Source organism: Carlito syrichta, unplaced genomic scaffold, assembly GCF_000164805.1.
Source record: "Carlito syrichta isolate Samal-C Ts95f unplaced genomic scaffold, Tarsius_syrichta-2.0.1 Scaffold126791, whole genome shotgun sequence".
In the NCBI taxonomy this organism is placed as follows: Eukaryota; Metazoa; Chordata; class Mammalia; order Primates; family Tarsiidae; genus Carlito; species Carlito syrichta.
This window is the reverse complement of record NW_007070887.1, coordinates 225,541-246,451: the sequence shown is the minus strand read 5'-3', so window position 1 is coordinate 246,451 and position 20,911 is coordinate 225,541. Positions and strand designations below refer to the sequence as shown.

Below are 20,911 nucleotides of genomic sequence, written 5' to 3'. Positions count from 1 at the left end.
CTTAATTTTCCAAGTCTTGATATTAGCCGCCTGTCACCAGCATTTGAGTACTACTTAGGCGCTTAGAAGTACTGGTCGAAACCAAGAAAGACATGGAATAATATTCCGGTTACCTAGAGCTTAGACTTTCCAATCTCTAAGGTTAAAGTGGTGGATGTTTGTGCAAAATCGTGCTGCTCCCATTTCTCCTTTGTAGTGCTGTCGACTTTAAAACTCCTTGAAAAGTTATCGTTGATTTAAAAGAAATCAGTACATGTCCCTGTAGATTTCTTGCAGCAGCGGGTGCAGGGCGGCGTCAGACTCCGTCTTTTTGATGACCTGCACCAGCTGTGCATGCTCCGTGACAAGCTGCCGGAGATCCGCCATTTTTTGAAGAAGTTTTGGGAAGAGAAAGATATCATCGGGATGGTTGCTCTGCAAGTGGAGTCTGAGCACATGCACAATACCCTCCTGCATTTTTTCAATATGTCCTACGTTTAGAAGGCCGGGGCGATCTATTCTCGAAAGAAGAAAGAGACGTTTGAGTGTGGTGATCACCTGATAACTATTCATCAGTTTGAGGAACCAAACATTCCCATTTTATGTGACCTTTCTTAGAATAAGCAGAGCGGCCTTTAGATGTTGTCAACTTGACTAAAGGTCGACGGATTTTTTTCCAAAGTCACGAGGTGAAATAGGGACAGACAAAGCTAATTTTCATTCCTAAATATTCATACTACTATACCACCGTACCCCTCTAAACCCACCTTACAGTGTGGCCTTTTCGTTTTGGATTTATCTGCTGAACACCTGTCGGGGGGGGGGAAATGGTGCATTCTGATGATTACAACAACTAGGTTTATATGATATGGAACATGAGATTATTTTTCATGAGTCCTAATGGGATATTTGGTTTCAAGTTTTCCACCAATATTTAAGGTATGTGATTATGTTAGACTTCGGTGTTATGGTGTATAGCTTTGTTACAGGGACCTTCTAATATCAGTTAAGTGAAAAGAAAGAAGGGTGAAAAATTAAGAGGGGTATGGGGTGGGGAACAGATACTAACTGAGGAGACCCTGGAGTGGGGAAGAGGATAGGGCAGGTCTGAGACTTGATGCAGGAGTGCTGACATTCATACCAGGTGATTTCCCTCTGGGAGCTGGCACTAGACTTTCTGGAACAGTCTCAGACCATCAAACCTGACCCTTGGTCCAGAAAATACTGTCCAGATCTATATTAGATAGGCAGCATTTCCTTTAAAGTTCCATTCATTGCTATGATTTTTCAAGAATATTGCTAATAATGTGGGTTTTTAAATCTTTTTTTGAAAACAAATATAAGTATTAAGTTTTTATTTTTAAAATTATTACTATTTTTGGAGATGGGGTCTTGCTATATTGCCCAGGCTGGTCTTGAATTCCTGGGCTTAAGTGATCCTCTTTTCTCAGACTTCTGTGTAGCTGGGACAGATACATTTTTTACAAACTAGAAAGAATTCTCCCCTCATAATTTAACTCTACCATAACAGGTTTAAGGTGTATTTCACTGTTTTTTTTTTCTCTCTCTCTCTGTTGGATTGATATAGGATCATTTCTTTTACAAAACTGTGATTATGCTACCTATAAATAATTCTGCAGTTGCTTTTTACCCACAACACTACATTTTGGCTATGCAAAAGGACAAATTATGTATAACTGCTTTGGTCTTATATACTTTAAACCAGAGCGCAAGGACTTCCTCCATCTGACTAATGCCCAGCCAAATGGTCACAGGGACACACCTGATAGGGATGAGTCTAGCCTCCATTCTGAGAGTGAGTAAATCACAGGGGTTAGGCGGAGCAGTATAGCTCTGGGCAGTTTTGGGGGACAGTCACCCTGGGGTCTCTGCCAAGACTGGGTATGGTTAGCCGAGTTTACAGTAGGAAAATGACCTTCTTAGACCCGAAGACAGGGCTATTTAAATGAACACTACACAGAGCCAAAAATCTGGGGACTGCAGAGCCAACTTCCACAGAGAGACCCAGATTTGCCTTCATTGGGATCTGTTTCCTCTGGCAAAGCAAACCCTGCAGTTGCTGCCAGTTAGCTCCTGATATTTTCTAATTAGGAAACAGCACAAATGTTATCAATTGTGACAACAGCTATACTGTATATAGCACATCTGCATATGGTACTTTATAGAATATCGTCTAATGGATATAAGATAACATAATTATATAAGTATATAATAATTCTATTACTGCTACAATTATAATTATATTGTAACTATATATCATAATTTATGTCTATACGTTTGATAGCAAATTATATTAGATATAATATAAATGGAGTATATTTATATATTATAATTATATTGACAAAATATACAAATATGTATTTATATATAACATATATTACAGTATCATACAATATTTATATAATTTGCACTTGATTCTTTCTACTCAGTGGAAACCTGGGGCTCAGATGTCTTCCCACCCTGCAAATATCCACTCCACAATATCAGCTCAAGCTGGTATCAGATTTACCATTGTCAGATTCTTCAAGATTGGAGCCTGTTACATGGCACCAGCAGATTAAAGCAACCACTCACCTCCACAGCAAATGATAGCAGCCACAAAGAGGGAAATATCACTATCATCCAGTTCCAGCGCATTGAACTTCATGGCGAAATCAAACTTGGGTTCCATGATATCACAGAATGGTTTTCTGAGGCTTTTTAGGAATTCACGAGTTATGAAACCATTTCCATATGCTACCAGCATCCCGTCTTTGTTCATCACAGAGGACAGCATTGCAAATATGGCCTCATACACTCCATATTTTAGCAAAGTCACTTGATCGTTCAAGTCCAAGTTTGCAAAGCCTGGGATGGCCTTGGCGAATTCTGTGAGCTCCGTGACAGTCTCCACTGATGTGCACTGGCAGCAGTGAAAGATGCGGACCTCTGCTTCCTTGTTCTGAATGCCGTTGGCTACCAACTTGGCCACCAGCGTCTTTTCGGCCATACACAATGTCTCCATATCATGTATGACAAAAGGCTACAAAGAAGGAACTGAAGTAAGTCAGGTGATTTGTGATGAGCTATCCTCCTAATCATCAATAAATTAATGAGTAGCTACTGTGTCCAAATCACTAAGCTTGGTGCTATGCAGAATTCAAAATACACATAGAACACAGTCCTCATTCTTAGTCAACTTTAAAATTAGTTGGGAAAAATAAGACATTAATAGAGAACTAACAGTATAAATCAGAAGATAATAATTATCATCACGTGACATTGAGTAGAGATTTATTGCTAAGAAACTAAATCTAACAATATTAGCAAAGCACATTTAATATTTTATAATAGTCTCTAAACTACTAAGTACTACTGCAAGAGTCTTCATTACAGTAATTCTTAATTTTATCAACATATGAACTTTAGAAGTAGGCATCATTATTATTTAACACAGACTGTTGAATGAATACACTTGGCATGTAACTTTATACAACTCAAAAAGTTGACATTTGTGTAGAAATGAGCATACAAACATTGCTAAACTCTTCAGGGATAAAGTGGGAAAGCCTCAGAGTTCCCTTGTTCTCTCTGTGCATAAGACTGAAGCCTTCACTTAGTGCTCCACATTCTGGAACAAGCAGAATCCTCCCAGTGGCTCCCTACATGCTGCCATATCATTGGCATCTAAACCCACTTGTCCTGCCAGTTTCTGAAGATCAAGTGGTTCAAGAGATGGCTGGTCATATTGTTTGAAACCAGTATACTCAGAAGGGATTATATTATGTCTTGGGGGGACTGAGGAGAATGGGCACGGATACCACTGTTGGAACTTTCCATTTGTTTGCTGAGGAGAAAGTGACAGCATCTGAGGGATCTCTCTGATTTATAACATGGTCTATGGCACAGGCAAATACAGATCAACAATGCAGTAGGCCAAGACATTATTTCCAATTCCTACCCACTGGAATATTTGAACACAGAGTACAGAAGTATCCAGAGATTTTTTTTTTTAACTTTTAGAGATGAGTTTTGCTCTGTTGCCCTGGCTACAGTGCAGAGCATCTGGGACTATAGGCACATGCTACTATGCCTGGCCAACTAAAAAAAAAATTTTATTTTTTATTTTTATTTTTTGTAGACATGGGGTCTTGCTATGCTGCCCAGGCTGGTCTCAAACTCTTAGCCTCACGTGATCCTCCTGCCTTAGCCTCTCAAAGTGTGAGGATTACAAGCATGAGCCACCGTGCCCAGCTGGCATCCTAGAGATTTTAAGATTCATACCATCAGTGGGCAAAACACGCCATTGACAACGCTCCTGAACCCCTGGCATGGAGTGTTCCCTATTTCTGGGTTCACAAGAGCATTGCAAGGAATCACTGCACAAAACCATTTTTAGGACATCTGTGGGATGGCCTATATAGAGGCAAGGTGGACATGTCAGTCACAGTCACATAGATTGTCTTGGAAATGTTCAGACAGAGCTAGAACTTGCAACAGAGTGCTGGACAAAACAAAACAAAAAAAACAAATCTGCATCAGAGGAAAAGGAATATTTTAAAAATTACTCATGAATGAGTGAAAACGTTCTGAATATAAAATTCAAAGCTAAATTTCTAAAATCTCAAGTCTGGTGAAAGAAGACTAAAGTGTTCTCCAAAGATCTTAAAAACAGGCCAGATTACAATTGTTTGGAGAAAGTTTAGAGATAGTTCTGCTTCACAGAAAGTTGGGGCTCAAATGTAACAAATTAACCTTTTTTAGGATGGACTAGATAAAAATTTTGAAAGGATAACTGATGGTATTCTCTCAATTCCGGAAAGTATACTATTAGGCCACCTTTACTTTATTCAAATCACTGAATTGTTCTAAAGTTCATTCAGCAGGAATAAAAGTATTCAATAATTTTTTAAAAAGAAGACTTCTGTGGTCAAAAAAAGAAAAAGAAAAAAGAAAAGTTAGAGGGCTGGGCATGGTGGCTTATGTCTGTAATCCCAACACTTTGGGAGCCCAAGGTGGGAGGATTACTTGAGCTCAGGAGTTTGAGACCAATATGAGGAACACAGCGAGACCCTGTCTCTACAAAAAGACTTAAGAATCAGCCAGGCATGGTGGTGCGCGTGTGTAGTCCCAGCTACTTGGGAGGCTGAGATGCGGAGGATTGCTCGAGTCCAGCAGTTTGAGGTTGTAGTGAACCATGATCATGCCACTGCACTCCAGGCAACTGGGAAGGAAGGAAGGAAGAGAGGGAGGGAGGAGGGGAGGGGAGGGAAAGAAGGGAAGAGAGGGAAGGGGAGAAAGGAAAGAAAGGAAGAAATCAGAGAAATATTGAGGTTAAATGAAGTTGGGACCTCTCCGAGTCTTTAGCATAACAGATGTACACTGTGAATCTTCAAGAGGGAGGCTAAGGTAAGCAGTGGTTCCCACGGTGTTTGGTTACATATGAATATATGCTTAGGATGATTTACTTTTTTGGTAGAGCATCTCATAGGACAAGTACAGGCCTTTCTACATAATGTTCATGGCCTAGAACAAAATGCAAACATGGGGCCCCTTGTTAAAAGATGATTGTGCCTATAATCCCGCACTTTGGGAGGCTGAGGTGAGTGGATTGCCTGAGCCCGCGGGTTCGAGGCCCGCCTGGGCAACTTGGCGAGACCTCATCTCTACAATAAATCAAAAATTAGCTGGGCGTGGTAGCGCACGCCTGTAGTTCCAGCTACTTGGAAGGCTGAGGCGGAAGGATCGCCAGATCCCAGCAGGTCGAGGCTGCAGTGGCCAGGCGCGGCCACTGCCCTCTATCTGGGCGACAGAGTGAGACTCCAACTCAAAAACAAAACAACTGAGGCGGAAGGATCGCTGGAGCCCAGCAGGTCGTGGCTGCGGTGGCCGGGAGCAGCCACTGCACTCCAGTCTGGGTGACAGAGTGAGACTCCAACTCAAAAACAAAACAAAACAAAACAAAACAAAACAAAAAAAAGTTGATTGTGAATTTCAAGACAGCAACAGCAGAGCATTAACCCCCAAGCCTGGAGCCCTTCTAAGCACTGGGCATTGTAAAACATCTCACATGCCCTTGAAGCCTGCCCTGGACTAGTTTATGGGGGATCTGCTCTCATAAATGAGGACTTACATAGTAACAAATATTTAATTTCATTTTAATAAAATTATCACTTGGATTTTAGAGAGCGGTCTTCATTTAACAGGCAAAATTTGAAACCACTGAATTAAAAACGAGTGCCAACATTAAGAAATGGAGGTTTATTAAGCTAAAGAGAAATTATGTTGCAAAACACACTCAAAAATTTGGAAACATTATTAATTAGCATTCTTGGTAAGACTACTTTAAAAAAATCCATGCAGATTATATTTAACTTTGGAATGTGCCTTTATATTCAAGTTTGAATGTGAATATATCTGATATTACAGGCAGTTATTTTAAATAAATAAAGCACGTTGTAAAGATTTTAAACCACATGAGGCAGAAAGCTGCCTAATTTTTTCCCAGATCACTCTGGGCCAAGGCCAAGATCAGAAAGCTCCCCTCACTGATACAATGTTGTCCTGCTCACACCTCACTGTGTTCCAGTGTTAAATGAGAGTACTCATGAGAATTCATCTGAGTTAGTAACTGTCATCTTTTCTTTTCCTTATAAATCTGATGCAACCTAAACAGCTATCATCTTTTAGGAAAAAATTAAATGTGAATCATTAGTAGTATTGCTTTGGATGAAATTATTTAATAAGCTCTTGATATGTTTTCCTATACATTTCCAGAAATAGCATAAAATATTAAGCATTTTTTTCAATCTAAAGCCAACTTAAGTAGTAGGTTTTGTAATATTTGACCCTGACATAGCAAGCAACACTTCATGCCATGGTATGAGGTAACATCCATCGAAAGGAGTAATTCTGTTCCAACATGGCCCCCAGGTGGCCAACCTTATTTCAAAGATTCTGAAATGTTGAGAATAATATTGGAACTCCTCGTTGGAAACTGGTCTTAAAATCTTAAAAGTCCATGCTCAACTGCATGTCAAAAATTAGACTCGTTGACTTCATTTTAATCTGCTTAATCCCAACTTGCATACCAGCAGGCTTGGTGGCTCAGTCTGTAGTCCTGCGCTTTCGGAGGCTGAGGTGAGTGGATTGCCTGAGCCCGTGGGTTCGAGACCCACCTGGGCAATTTGGCGAGACCTCATCTCTACAGTAAATCAAAAAATCAGCCGGATGTGGTAGCGCATGCCTGTAATTCTGGTTACTCGTAAGGCTGAGGCGGAAGGATCGCCGGAGTCCAGCAGGTCGAGGCTGCAGTGACCAGGAGCGGCCACTGCACTCTAGTCTGGGTGATAGAGTGAGACTCCAACTCAAAAAAAAAAAAAAAAAAAAAGTAGCAGTACTACCTCATTATCATCTTATACTTTGAATTTCTGAAGTCTAAATATTCAGTACTAAAAGTTGCTTGCTTGATTTTTAACTAAACACCCTCACCAATTTTTCAGAATGTGTGGGGAGTTTCTCAAACCCAAAGCAGCTAAGCCCCAGCGAGAGTGAGTGTGTGAGTGTGGGTGTGTGCATGTGTGTACGTGTGCATGCATGCACATTGGGGGCTGAGCCCCTGGTCGCTGGGGAAGCAAACATCACAAGAAAGGCGCTGACTTCACCAAAGTTCCTCAGTCTCATTTTTATGTTGCTTCTGAAGCCCTGACAGATCAACATATTACCTTTATAAGATGCTGTTGAAAAGCACCTCTTTTGGAAGAGTCCTCCTCCTTCCCCTCATCTCTGCTTCCATCCCTGTCACCCTCAAATCAAAGGCCAAGTTCCCCAGAGGTGCTCTAGCCCAGTCACTAAGGGACCTGACCATCTTCTGGCCCACAGTTCTGAAATCTTAGAGGCTCAACCCAGTCCCAGTGTTTAGATGGAAACAGACATTCTCCATCCACCCTTCACCCAAACCCTGCCCTCCCTCAAAGCAATAGCATGGTCAGCTACAGGGCTTTGCTTTATCTGATCTGAGGCCATGAGCTGGTCTTCACACAGCAAAAGCATTGGCCGCTGTAAAGATAAATTCAGACCCCCACTTCTAGCAAACCAGAAGGGTACTTTAAAATGCAAATCTATTCAACCCCTGTCCTTCCCTTCCCCCTTTTGAACATTTCAGGGCCAAACTTTGGTCATAGCTAGGGAGTTGGTGCCCACTCTTGCCCTAGCCCCTCCCGGTTATGCAGTTCATGTTCATTATGGCTGGCCATGTGAATGCATCTGTTTATTGACCTAGACAGTTCATGATTCCTCCTCTCACTCCCAAGCAGAAAGGACGTCAGCAGTAGGCCCTGGATTTTGTGTGCCTTCCTGAGACTCTGCTGGGTGTGGCTTGGGTTGTGAGGTCACCCAGGCTGGAGCTTGATGAAAAGGGGACTAAGTGTGGGTCACTGAGTACAGGTCAAGGTAAGCATGTCAGGGCCGATGCTTGGTCTCCCTATTTAGCAAAACCAGATTTTCAAAGAACAAATTGTTCCCAGGGGTTGTAAACCGATAACTTCACAAAGAGAGGATGCAGGGATAAGGTTGTGAATTGGCTACTATCGTGCATTTCCAGGAAAGTGGCTTGTGGTTACTTGGTTTTCTCACATCCCATGTCTAGCAGGTTTGGAGCTTGCTTGCAGGTTGATTTTTAGAAAGGAATAATTTAAACTGTTTTTAGCCCCTCTCTGCCACAAACAGATTTCCAACAGACAGATGGGGTTGGTTTCTTTTTTTGGTTTGTTTTTGTTTTTATTTTTGTTTTTTTGAGTTGGAGTCTCACTCCATCGCCCCGACTGGAGTGCAGTGGCACACTCCTGACCACCGCAGCCTCAACCTGCTGGGCTCCGGCGATCCTTCCGCCTCAACCTTCCGCCTCAACCTTCCGAGTAGCCGGAACTACAGGCACACGCTACCACATCCGGCTGATTTTTGATTTATTGTAGAAATGAGGTCTCGCGAACTGGCCTGGGCAGGTCTCAAACCCGCGGGTTCAGGCAATCCACTCACCTCGGCCTCCCAAAGCACTGGGATTTCAGGTTGAGCCACCAAACCCGGCCGGGGTTGATTTCTATACTGTGTAAGGGGTACAAGGCCTTTCAACACAACACTGTAGTTGCAAAACCAGACTTCTGTGAAGAGATTGGGGCAGTGTGACCTGATGGTAGGCACCGGCCTGTGGGGTCTTTTTCCAGATTGAGCAGAGAGTGTGCCTCATACTGAAAGTAAGGATCAGGCTAGGTGGAGGAAGAGGAGGGCCATGTCTCCAACAACCCATGTGCAGATGAGGTTACAGGATGGGACATGACTTTGGCTTGGAGCTAACAGTGTGATCAAATGCAAGGAGTGACGTGACAGCTGGAGATTGCCTTGAACATTTGTGCCTGTTGTGTTCTGGCTTGTGGGGCGTGGGCATGTGACTCTTAGCAGTGCACTAAATTATCTTTTTCTATAGAAAACAGAATTGTGAACCCCGATCCTAGGCTGTTAATCTATTATGTATTTCCTTAAGACCAAAGTACAAACAGATTTCTGTCTGAGAGTCATTGTGTATGAGTCCTCAGTCTTCCTGATTTTCTCAAGTCTGGCTGAGAGTGACAGGGTCTTTCTAAGAGCTTTGTGGGTCTCTGTGGGGAGATGCAGAAGGGCACTCTATGGGAATTAAATTCACATTAGACAAGAAGGCTTTGTTAAGAGTAAAGATGACTTTTAAGTTTGTTTTACATGATTAAAATCCAAGAGAGATATACAAGATCTTGAACAAAAGTTTTAGTTACCCCTTGGGCTGTACTAATCATTCCCAGGGACGAAATGCACAGTGAAAAGGTTACCACTGCTTCACCCCTGTGATCCAGAAAAGGTATGAGCCTCTGGGGCCTCCTAGCGTGGGTGTTTGCTAGAACCCTTCTAAAATACCTCAGCCTATTTAATTGGAGAATTCACTGAAGAATTAAAAGACTCAGTAAAAGAGAGATTTGGTTTGTTCATGAAAGTAAGTAGCTTGTGAAATACTTTATTTTCCTGTGACTAAAAATCCCAGCTTGTAATTCCCAATAAGGATTGCTTCGAGCTATTCATTAGCACAAATTAAACCTGTTTCACCATGCTCATAGGAAAAAGGCAAAATATCTTCATTCACTAACCTAGGGCCATCCCTCTCTTTGAAGATAGCTCTGAGATTCATTCTGTAAGGGAGACAAAGACTTATTTAACTATAGGGGTGGGGGCAGGAGGATACTGAGCCAGGTGGGTGAGGAAGTATAGGAGGAGCCATGAGGGACAATCTTAGTTGTTTCTGAAAAGGTCCAGAACTATCCAAAGGGCAATAAAGTTTCTGTAAACAAATGACCCCAGCCAGGTGTCTGTAATCCCAGCTACTAGGAAGGCTGGAGTGGGAGGATCCCTTGAGTTCCAGACTAGCCTGGGCAACATAGTGAGACCCTGTCTCTGAAAAAAATAAGCGACTCTTTCGAAGTCATGAGATGTCATTGCCTTCTCACAGAAAAAAAAGAAGGCAGGCATGGTGGGGAGGAGGGGGAGCTTCAAGAGGGAGGGAGTAGTTTTAGGAGGAAGGATGCAGAAACACATTTTGAAAGGGAAGTGAACAGTTTCGTTTTCTGGCCTAAATACAGGGATTTTTTGTTTTTTTTTTTTAGTTGGAGTCTCACTCTGTCACCCAGACTGGAGGGCAGTGGCTGCTCCTGGCCACCGCAGCCTCGACCTGCTGGGCTCCGGCAATCCTTCCGCCTCAGCCTTCCAAGTAGCTGGAACTACAGGCGTGTGCTACCACACCCGGCTCATTTTTTGATTTATTGTAGAGACGAGGTCTCACCAAGTTGCCCGGGCGGGTCTCGAACCCGCAGGCTCAGGCAATCCTCTCGCCTCGGCCTCCCAAAGTGCTGGGATTACAGACTGAGCCACCGAACCTGACCAATACAGGGATTTTTAAAAAATACACTTAAGAAACAACCCTAGTGCTTGGTAAGCTATTGGGTTGTTTGTTTGCTGTATTTATTGCATAGCCATTATAATAACTTAGTTGCTAAGAGTTTTAAGGTGGGTCCAAGCAAGAAGATAGGAGTTGCTGTTACGCTACATTTTATTTTATTTTGAGTTGGAGTCTCACTCTGTCGCCCAGACTGGTGTGCAGTGACGTGATCATAGCTCACCACAGCCTCAACCACCTGGGCTCAAGTGATCCTTCTGTCTCAGTCTCCTGATTAGCCGGGACCATAGGCACACGCCACCAAGCCTAGCTAATTAAAAAAAAAATGTGTAGAGACTTGTTCTCAATATGTTGCTCAAGCTGGTCTTGAACTCATGGCCTCAAGCAATCCTCCTGCCCTGGCCTCCCATAGTACTAGGATTACAGGCATGAGTTATTCTGCCCAGTCTTAAGCTGTATTTTAGTCTCCAAATGAACCATTTCCACAGTCTTTTGTTTCACTTTGGGATAGATAACATTTTCTCAACGTTTAACACATTTTCTCACTAGTTGACATGTTGCCAATGGAACACTTCAGATTCCACTAAATGGCCGCAAAAACACCTACTGGATTGTTGCTGGCCTTTCCTGCGAGGATGACCCGGGCTTTGACCTTGTTCATATTGAAGTTCTTCAAGTAGGCCTCGTAGATTCTCTTGGCGAGAGATTTGAGATCTGCAGTTTCAGAATCCTCTATGTCATGTTCACATGTAAGAATTTCTGCTTTCAATTTTGCTTTTTCAGATCTTGGCATTCGTCCAAAACGAATTGCTGGGGTTTGGGGGTAGACATGGAATAACAGAAAACAGGCAGATGTGAGCAGCGGGGCGATGACTGAGGTGAAAGGGTCAGATGAAAAGTTCCCACCAGGAATTAAACTACAAACGAAAATGTAGAGGTGAGTTAAAAATCCACTTCTCATTACAATACAACTTGCGACTATGGAGAGATGAAAATAAAACTCAAGCTCCATAAATTCTAGACTTTTTAAAAAGGTTAGAATCAAAGGAAACATCATCACTTATCTCATTGGGAGTGCACTGTCATTACGTAATTGACCTTTAAGGTTAAGGACATGAACATGAGTTTTAGAATGAGTTTATACAACATCTTTCTCTTTTTCCAAAAGGTAGAGATGCAACCCTCGTGAATTACTTATGTGAATTTACCTTCATGTTGTAATTAGCACAATCTAAAATTAGAGAATGACTGACTATTAGGAAACTCATAATGTGGTGAACTGTTTGGAATGGCACATACGTCACCTGGAGGAGAGGAACATTCTGTCATTTCAGCTATTTCTAGTCAGTTGTTATATTTTATGCCAAAGTCTTACCACTTGAAGTCTCCGGCAATAAGTCCAATGCTCTGCTGCATCTCAGCTATTTGAGATTTTTATTTTTTTAGGCTATTCTGATTACAAAATATTTTAGGTGTTAAATGTTAGAGAACATTTATTCAAATCATAGTCCATTCCAATCAAACAAGGCAGGTAAACTGAGGAACAGGCTGGGAAGATGTGCAGGACTACCTTACCTACCGTTGTGTGACATCCCGACGGAAAGGCACTTGTGAAAACGACAATACTGGCACTTATTTCGATTCTTTTTCTGAATCTTGCAGCTACGGTCGCATTTGTCATACACCAGCTTTAGTCGAAGAGTTCGCCGAAAGAAACCCTATGAGATCAACATATGGTTTATTAAAGAATGTGAATAACTAACAAATCAGTATACTTGCTTGAGTCATCTTTTTTGTTGTTCACTTATTGTCTCTTTTTCTTTTAAAAAATTTTTTTTGTTTTGAAGATGTGGGGTACCATTCAGGGTTAGGTATACAAATGTTCATTATGCAGGAACCCTGTTGAGTTGTGCCCCCATTCCCTGACAGTTTCCCACTACTGCCAGTCCCCCCGACCCCCAAGAAATTTTCTTGCAAAAAACTCTGGACTTTTCAGAAGAATGCTAGGTAGGTTTGTATCTTCAAATTTAGAAATCAGTCTCAGGTTTTTTTTCCTCCAAAATTTCATTAAGGATCAGTTATATAAGTTATACTCTACATCAGCTAGTAGGAGAGGCCTCTAATCCTACAAGAATTATTTATCCAGTACAGGGGAAAATATATTTTCAAGGAATGCAATTCTTATTCTTTCTTAAATAGAAATTTTATGATTCTATATTATATTTTCACATAGCATATCATTTGGTGCCCCTGGGCTCTTTTGTAAAATAGAAGCCTATAGTAGTTAATGTCATGATGAAATAAAGTCAGGGATTATAAAAATTGTGAAAAAAAACTTTTTTTTTTTTTTTTTTTTTTTTTGAGTTGGAGTCTCACTCTTGTCACCCAGACTGCCGGACTCAGGCGATCCTTCCACCTCAGCCTTCCAAGTAGCCGGAACTACAGGCGTGTGCTACCATGCCCGGCTGATTTTTTGATTTATTGTAGAGATGAGGTCTCGCTGCCCAGGCGGGTCTCGAACTCCTGGGCTCAGGCAATCAAAAAAAACTTTTTTAATGAACTAAATTTAGAGAAACGGTTCTTCGAAAAAGTTTGATAGAATTTTAAATTTAATCATTTTAAAATGAAACACAATAAAAATTTAAAGTAATTTTAGAATATCCTCATTCTGATTTGGAAAGACACAATTATAGTTTTCCAAACAGTTGCTTAGTTCTGCAAAGATGTATAGAAATGTAAACTTTCTCCCATTATGACATTTCCATATTTGTGACAAAAAAAAACTTTCTGGAATTTTTGTTAAGAGTATATTAAGTCCATCAAATATAAAAATATAAAAGGAAACCAGCTATTTTAAAATAATTTCCTTGCTTTATAAAAGCATCTTAAGCTGTATCCAGTAAGAAATAACTTTACTAGTTAGTCCATTTAGGAAAAAAAAACAATTAGTCAAGAGTAATTAAATCATGCCCCTCAGGAAAAGGTCAGTTTACAAGTAAATTTTAAAGGTATGTGGCTAGAAAACTTGTGAAGGAGTTTATTTTTGTTTCGGGCTCTCTTTTCCTTTGCTTTTAAGCCATACTTCCATATTTCTGACATGATAGGCTTGACTAGCCCACATGAGAAAGGACAGGACTTTCTTGGGGAAGGGCAGAGGAAGGTTGAAATCTTCACTTGATATCCTTATCCTGGTGTGTAAAATAGGATGGCTAAGGAATGAATGGGATCATAAGAGGGAGGTTGAGAAAAGAGAATTCTAAATGTCAGGATGTTACGATGATGTCCCGGCTGTGTGTCCTCTTCTCTCTGTGCCTGGCTTGGGGCAGAAGGTCAGCATTTCAAAATCGTAGATTGTGAGCATGCCAGGAAAGGCAGTGGCATTTTCTAAGTTAATAAACACTTCCCGAATGCACCATGAAAGGGGATTCTGATTTTACATGAACATTCCAATGACTAGCTTTTCCACATATGTGATGTTCAGAATGTGCCAGACTTAAAAGGATGTGCTACTTCAGGAGAACTTTGGGAAAGAATAGGAAGAACTCCTTCCACTCATCACGCTGGCAAACACTGAAGGGCCAACGGTCCAGGTGGCAGCATACGGGACAATAGGGGATGGGCCGGACTTTATGCACTCCTGGCCCTGGGCCATTTCTGTTTAGGAGCTCTCTAAGTTAGCATCAGGATACACACAAGGCACATGTAGCTTGGGTGGAGAGGCCCCGACATGCAGGAAGGAACTGCCAGAGGTCAGGATGCAGCAGTGGAAGATGCTGGGTACTGTGAGCAAGCTGTCTCTCTGATAGCCAGATCCCTCACTGGGAACATGAGAACACCTGCCCTACCTGGTCTTCAGTGAGGGTCGAGAGATGAGAGGACAAACATCCTCTGTCTTGTATTCAAGAAGGGATCTTTCTTTCTCTCTTTTTTTTCTGTTGCCCAGGCTGGAGTGCAGTGGCATCACCACGGCGACCACAGCCTTGATCTCTTGGGTTCAGGCAATCCTTCTGCCTTAGCCTCCCAAGTAGCTGGGACTATAGGAACGTGCTACCATGCCCTGCTAATTCTTTTGATTTATTGTAGAGATGTGGTCTTGCCATGTTGCCCAGGCTGGTCTCGAACTTCTGGGCTCAGGCAATCCTTTCGCCTTGGCCTCCCAATGTGCCGGGATTACAGGCATGAGCCACTGCACACAGCCAGGTGAGTTTTTTATTGGGGACTTTCTGCAGCTTTCTTTAGTATGACAGACATTTTCACATAAGATAAAAGCAACCACAGTGGCCGATGGTGACAGCCACTTGCCCTCCTCTGCATCCACTCTACCTTGCAGCCTTCACATGCGTGAACTCCATAATGGTAGCCCGAGGCTTTGTCCCCGCAGATTCTACACTCAATGTTTAATACTCCGCTGGGGGACTCGTCCATGCTACCAGGAACCACAGGATAAGTAACCGAGGAGGGACTCGAAGCTGGTGAAAGGGTATCTAGGAAAAGAAGAGGAAGATGGTTGTACAGTCAAGGTATCACTGTTGTATGTCTAAATTGGGCCTATGAGGTTGTGATTTAGCATATGAGGCACGGAGTGATGAAGCATAAACTCGTCCGCAGGGTGCCCATCCTGAGTCGGGCACCTGCCTCTGAGTCACAGCCTCCTGTGCTCGCTCCTACAACTACCGCATACCGCTGTCATGCTGGCAACCCTAAAGATTCCATGCTATCACTCATTCCTGCTGAGCTGACCCCTGGACTCTGGATCCACCCATGGGCCTTCTCACAGCTACCTCTTCCCCAAGCATGCTACCCCCACTACCACGCTCAACGAGTGCTACACTGAACTTATTATCTTGTTTGCCTCCTTCCTTCCAGATCTTCTGCAATTGTTAAGTCAGTAAAAGACACCAGAATAAAGTATAAAAATCCATGTGGGGAACACCAAACGTGTAATCTGTGAGAGGAAAAATAAGTTGGAGTTTGTAAGAACGAAAAACTTCTGCTCTACAAAAGATATCGCTAAGAAAATAAAAGCCACAGACTGGGAGAAAATATTTGCAAAACACATGTGGTAACAGATTTGTATCCAAAATGTACAAAGAAGTCTTAAAACAACAAAAGAGCTGAATGGACACTTCAGCAAATTAGTTATACAGATAGCAAGTAAGCACATGAAAAGAAGTCCGCATTACTGATGGGTAGGGAATTGTGAATTAAAACAATGAGGTACCATCACACACCTATTAGAATGACTAATATCCAACAAACGGACAATACTAAATTCGGTGGGGATTAAAACAACAGGAACCCTCATCCATTGCTGGTGGGAATGCTATAAATGGGACAGCCACTTTGAAGACCAGTTGGCAGCTCTGACAAAGTAAAACAGTCTTACTGTATGACAGGAATCTCACTTCTAGGTATTTATCCAACTGAATTGAAAACACGGCCACACAAAAGCCTACACATGGATGTTTAAAGAAGCTTTATTCTTAATTGCCAAATGTAGGAAGCAACCAAGATGCCCTTCAGTAGGTGAGAGGATAAGCAAATTGTCATCCATGCAGACAATGGAACATTATTCAGTGTAAAAACAAATGAGATCTCAAGCCATGGAAAGACATGGATGAGTGTTAGAGGCATATTGTTGGTGGAAGAAGCCAGTCTGAAAAGCCTACTTACTATATGATTCCAAATACATGGCACCCTAGAAAAGGCAAAACTATAGCGATGATAAAAAGATCAGCTATGATGGTAAAAAGATCAGGACTGAATAGGTATAGAACAGAGGTTTTGAGGTGGTGAAACTATTTGTATAAAATGTAATGCTGTGCACAATGACTCATGCCTGCAATCCCAGCATTTTGGGAGGCCAAGGCAGAAAGATTATTTGAGCCCAAGAGTTCGAGGCCAGCCTGGGTAACACAGTGAGACCTTGTATCTACAAAAATAAAAATTAGCTGGGCATGGTGGCACACATCTGTAGTCCCAGATACTCAGAAGGCTAAGGAGGAAGGATCATTTGAACCCAGGAGTCCGAGGCTGCAGTGAACCATAATTTTTCTACTGCATTCCAGCCTGGGTAACAGAGTGAGAACACAACTCAAAAAATAAACAAACAAACAAAAAACCCCCCAAAACCCACAGAACTTTATCAGTCAGAGTGAACCTAATGTGTGCATATAAAACAAAAATAATTTAGGAGGTTAGAAGATCCCAGCATCCAATGCAGACTGTGGCCAAACTATCCAACCGTGTTACAAATGTCTCAAACAGCCTCACTGAAGGAGCTGGGAGGCGGGGAGGTGCTGCCCTAGGTCACTTTGGAAATGAATGAAGTCTGTAATACTAAGGGCAAAAGGATCCGCAAATAAGCTCTGTGCTCTAGTTGATAGTTATTTCCTACAGAGGCATGGGTTTACAATTCTGATACCACTCTACATGTATACTGGAAATGAACAATTGATTCAATGAATGGTGGATGGTGAAAACTAGGCTTATCACTGTTGCAGTATGAAATTACAGATAAACAGAAGGAGCAGGAGGCTAGAATGATCTATATGGTCATAGATGACAGTTGATAATATCAGTATGAGCTCATGTTTGACTTAATACAGAAGCCAGGTGCAATGGCTCACACCTGTAATCCCAGTGCTTTGGGAAACCAAGGCAAGAGAATGCACAAGACCAGGAGTTCAAGGCAGCCTTGGCAACATAATGGGCCCCCATTTCTCCAAAAAATGTTTTAAAAATTAGCTGGGCATGCTGGCATGCTTATAGTCCTAGATACTTGGGAGGCTGGGGTGGGAAGATTGCTTGAGCTCAGGAGTTTGAGGCTGCAGTGAGCACTGATCATGCCACTGCCCTCCAGCTCGGGCAACAGAGTGAGATCTTGTATTTAAAAAATAGATAATTGGGGGGGGGGGAGAGAGAGAGAGAGAGAGAGACAGAGTTACATATAGAAATATATAGAGATATAGATTTATACACACACACCACACAGGTTAGTATGTACACATATATGTATTTGCTTTATCAGCAGAGAGAGCCTAAGAAAAAAGACATTTCAGTAATAACCTGAAATGATTAGAGTGAAGAATACCCAGGACTCATACAGAGCTAGATTTGTTCTGTTCTCACCTCTCATCATAGAAGACCTCTGAAGTCATGGGGCATCGGGTAAAGTATTCAAAACAGTTTTGTCTCAGCAGTGAGGCAAAATTACCTCTAAAATAAATACTACAATAGTCTCATCTAACAAAGCTTAAAAACAAGATCTTAAAGGATCAAACATTTTCCAAGTAACTTTACTTCATCCAACAAAGCTCAGGAATATTTGTAGGAATACAAAAATATTCATCACCCAACAAGTTCACAATATATGACATCCAATGTTGAAAACTTACAAAATGGCCGGGCTCGGTGGTTCAGCCTATAATCCCAGTGCTTTGGGAGGCTGAGGTGAATGGATTACCTGAGCCCGTGGGTTCGAGACCCTCCTGGGCAACTTGGTGAGACCTCATCTCTACAGTAAATCAAAAAAATTAGCCAGGCATGGTAGCACGCACCCCTGTAGTTTTGGCTACTTGGAAGGCTGAGGCGGAAGGATTGCTGGAGCCCAGCAGGTTGAGGCTGCAGTGGCCGGGAGCATGCCACTGCACTCCAGTCTGGGCAACAGAGTGAGACTCCAACTAAAAAAAAACAAAAACAAAAACTTACAAAACATTAAGAATTAGAAAAATATGACCCATGATGAGGAAAAAAAATGAATGGAAAGAGACTCAAAAATGATATAATAGAAGATAGAAATTATAGCCATGATACTTTTAAAAGTTGTTCTGACTGTATTCCAAATATTCAAGAAACTAAAAGAAAGACTTGATATGTTAGGTAGAGATGGGAGTGAAAAAAGAACTAGCTGGGCGCAGTGGCTCATGCCTGTAATCCCAGCACTTTGGGAGGCAGAGGCAAGAGGATTGCCTGAGTCCAGGGGTTTGAGAACAGCCTGGGCAACTTAGTGAGACCTTGTCTCTACAATTAAAAAAAAACAACAGCTGGGTGTGGTGGTGCACTCCTGTGGTTCCAGCTACTTGGAAGACTGAGGTGAAAGGATCACCTGAGCCCAGCAGGTTAAGGTCATGGTGGTCGTGAGCACGCCACTGCATTTCAGCCTGGGTGACAGAGTCGTGAGCACGCCACTGCATTTCAGCCTGGGTGACAGAGTGAGACTCCTACTTAAAAAAAAAAAAAAAAAAGAACAAAGAACAAAGAACCAAATCATGCTTCTAGTGATGAAGACTACAATATCCAATATGGAGAGTACACTGGAAGGGATTAAGAGCAGACTGGACACTGCAGAAGAAAAAATTAGTAAACCTAAAGACATATCAATAGAAACCATTCAAAATGAAACACAAAGAGAAATATAAGAATGAAAAAAAAAGATAAAACTTAGCATTAGTGAACTGTAGGACAACTTCAAGTGGCCTAATGTATGTATAATTGGAGTTTCCAAAGGAGTAGAGAGAGAAAACAGAAAAAAATGTGAAGAAATAATGGCTTAACCTGTTCTAAATGTGATGAAAACAATAAATCTGCTAGTCCCAGAACTCAATGAACTTCAAGCAAAAAGAAGCATAAAGAAAAAAACATCAGCTGGGTGCAGTGGTTCAAGCCTGTAATCCCAGCACTTTGGGGGGCCGAGGCGAGAGGATTACCTGAGCCCGCAGGTTTGAGGCCAGCCTGGGCAACATGGTGAGACCTTGTCTCTACAATTAAAAAAAATTAGCCTCGCTTGGTAGCGCATGCCTGTAATTCCAGCTACTTGGAAGGCTGAGGTGGAAGGATCGCTAGAACCCAGCAGGTTGACGCTGGGGTAGTTGTGAGTGTGCTACTGCACTCCAGCCTGGGTGATGGAGGGAGACTCTGACTCAAAAAAAAAAAAAGAAAGAAAGAAAGAAAGAAAGAAGGAATGAAAAAGAAAAAAACATCAAATTGTTTAGAATAAGTGATAAGGAAAATAATTTAAAAGCAGCCAGATATATAAAAAAGATGAAAGATAACAAGTGGTTGGTAAGGATATGGAGAAAAAAGAACACTTGTACTGTTGATGGTATTGTAAATTAGAAGAGTCATTATGGAAAATGGTATGGAGGTTCCTCAAAAAACCAAAAATAGAATTACCACCTGATTCAGCAATCCTACTTTTGAGTATATATCCAAAGGAATTAAAATCAGTATATTGAAGAGCTATCTGTACTCCTATGTTCACTATAGTATTATTCACAGTATCCTGAATATGAAATCAACCTAAATGTCCACCAATGAACGGATAAAGAAAATGTGGTTTATATGCAAAGTGGAATTCTTTTAAGCCTTTGCAAAGAAGGAAATTCATTTGCAACAACATGGATGAACCTGGAAAATATCATGCTAAATAAAATAAGCGAGGCACAGAAAGATAAATACCACGTAATCTCGCTTATATGTGAAATCTAAAAAAGTCAAACTTACTGGAGAGTAGAAAGGTGGTTACTAGGGGCTGAGGAGGCCAGGGGGGAATGGGAAGATGTTGGTCAAAGGTTGCAAAGTTTTAGCTAGAAAGGAGGAATAAGTTTTAGTGATCTATGGCATAATATGGTGACCATAGTTAAAAATAATACATTATATATTTCAAAATTGCTAAAGCAGTAGAGTTTAAAAGTCCTTACCACACACAAAAAATAATAAGTAGGTAAGGTGACAAATATGTTAATTATCTTGATACAATCATTCCATAATATAAACATATATGAAAACATCACCCCATAATACCCCATACAATACAATTATTATCTGTTAATTAAAAATCAAAATTTTAAAAAGCAACTAGACAAAGAGGTTATGTAACACATAAAGGAACAAAAATAAGGATGACACCACATTTCTTTTTGGAAATAACACAAGCCAGAAGATTACAGGCTAACATCT

At 41.5% G+C, this 20,911-nt stretch overlaps 1 protein-coding gene across 1 annotated transcript in view; it reads right to left on the bottom strand.

Moving 5' to 3' along the window:
- Positions 1-20,911, bottom strand: part of PPARA (peroxisome proliferator activated receptor alpha) — a 77,822-nt gene continuing 56,911 nt past the window's right edge. Inside the window, exons 3-7 of the mRNA XM_008048810.2 lie at positions 15,275-15,435; positions 12,531-12,669; positions 11,559-11,761; positions 2,575-3,022; positions 1-494 (exon numbers count right to left, since the gene is read on the bottom strand). Of these exons, the coding sequence (XP_008047001.1) occupies positions 247-494; positions 2,575-3,022; positions 11,559-11,761; positions 12,531-12,669; positions 15,275-15,435 (1,199 nt within the window). The 3' untranslated portion in view covers positions 1-246. The remainder of the gene's footprint in view (positions 495-2,574; positions 3,023-11,558; positions 11,762-12,530; positions 12,670-15,274; positions 15,436-20,911) is intronic.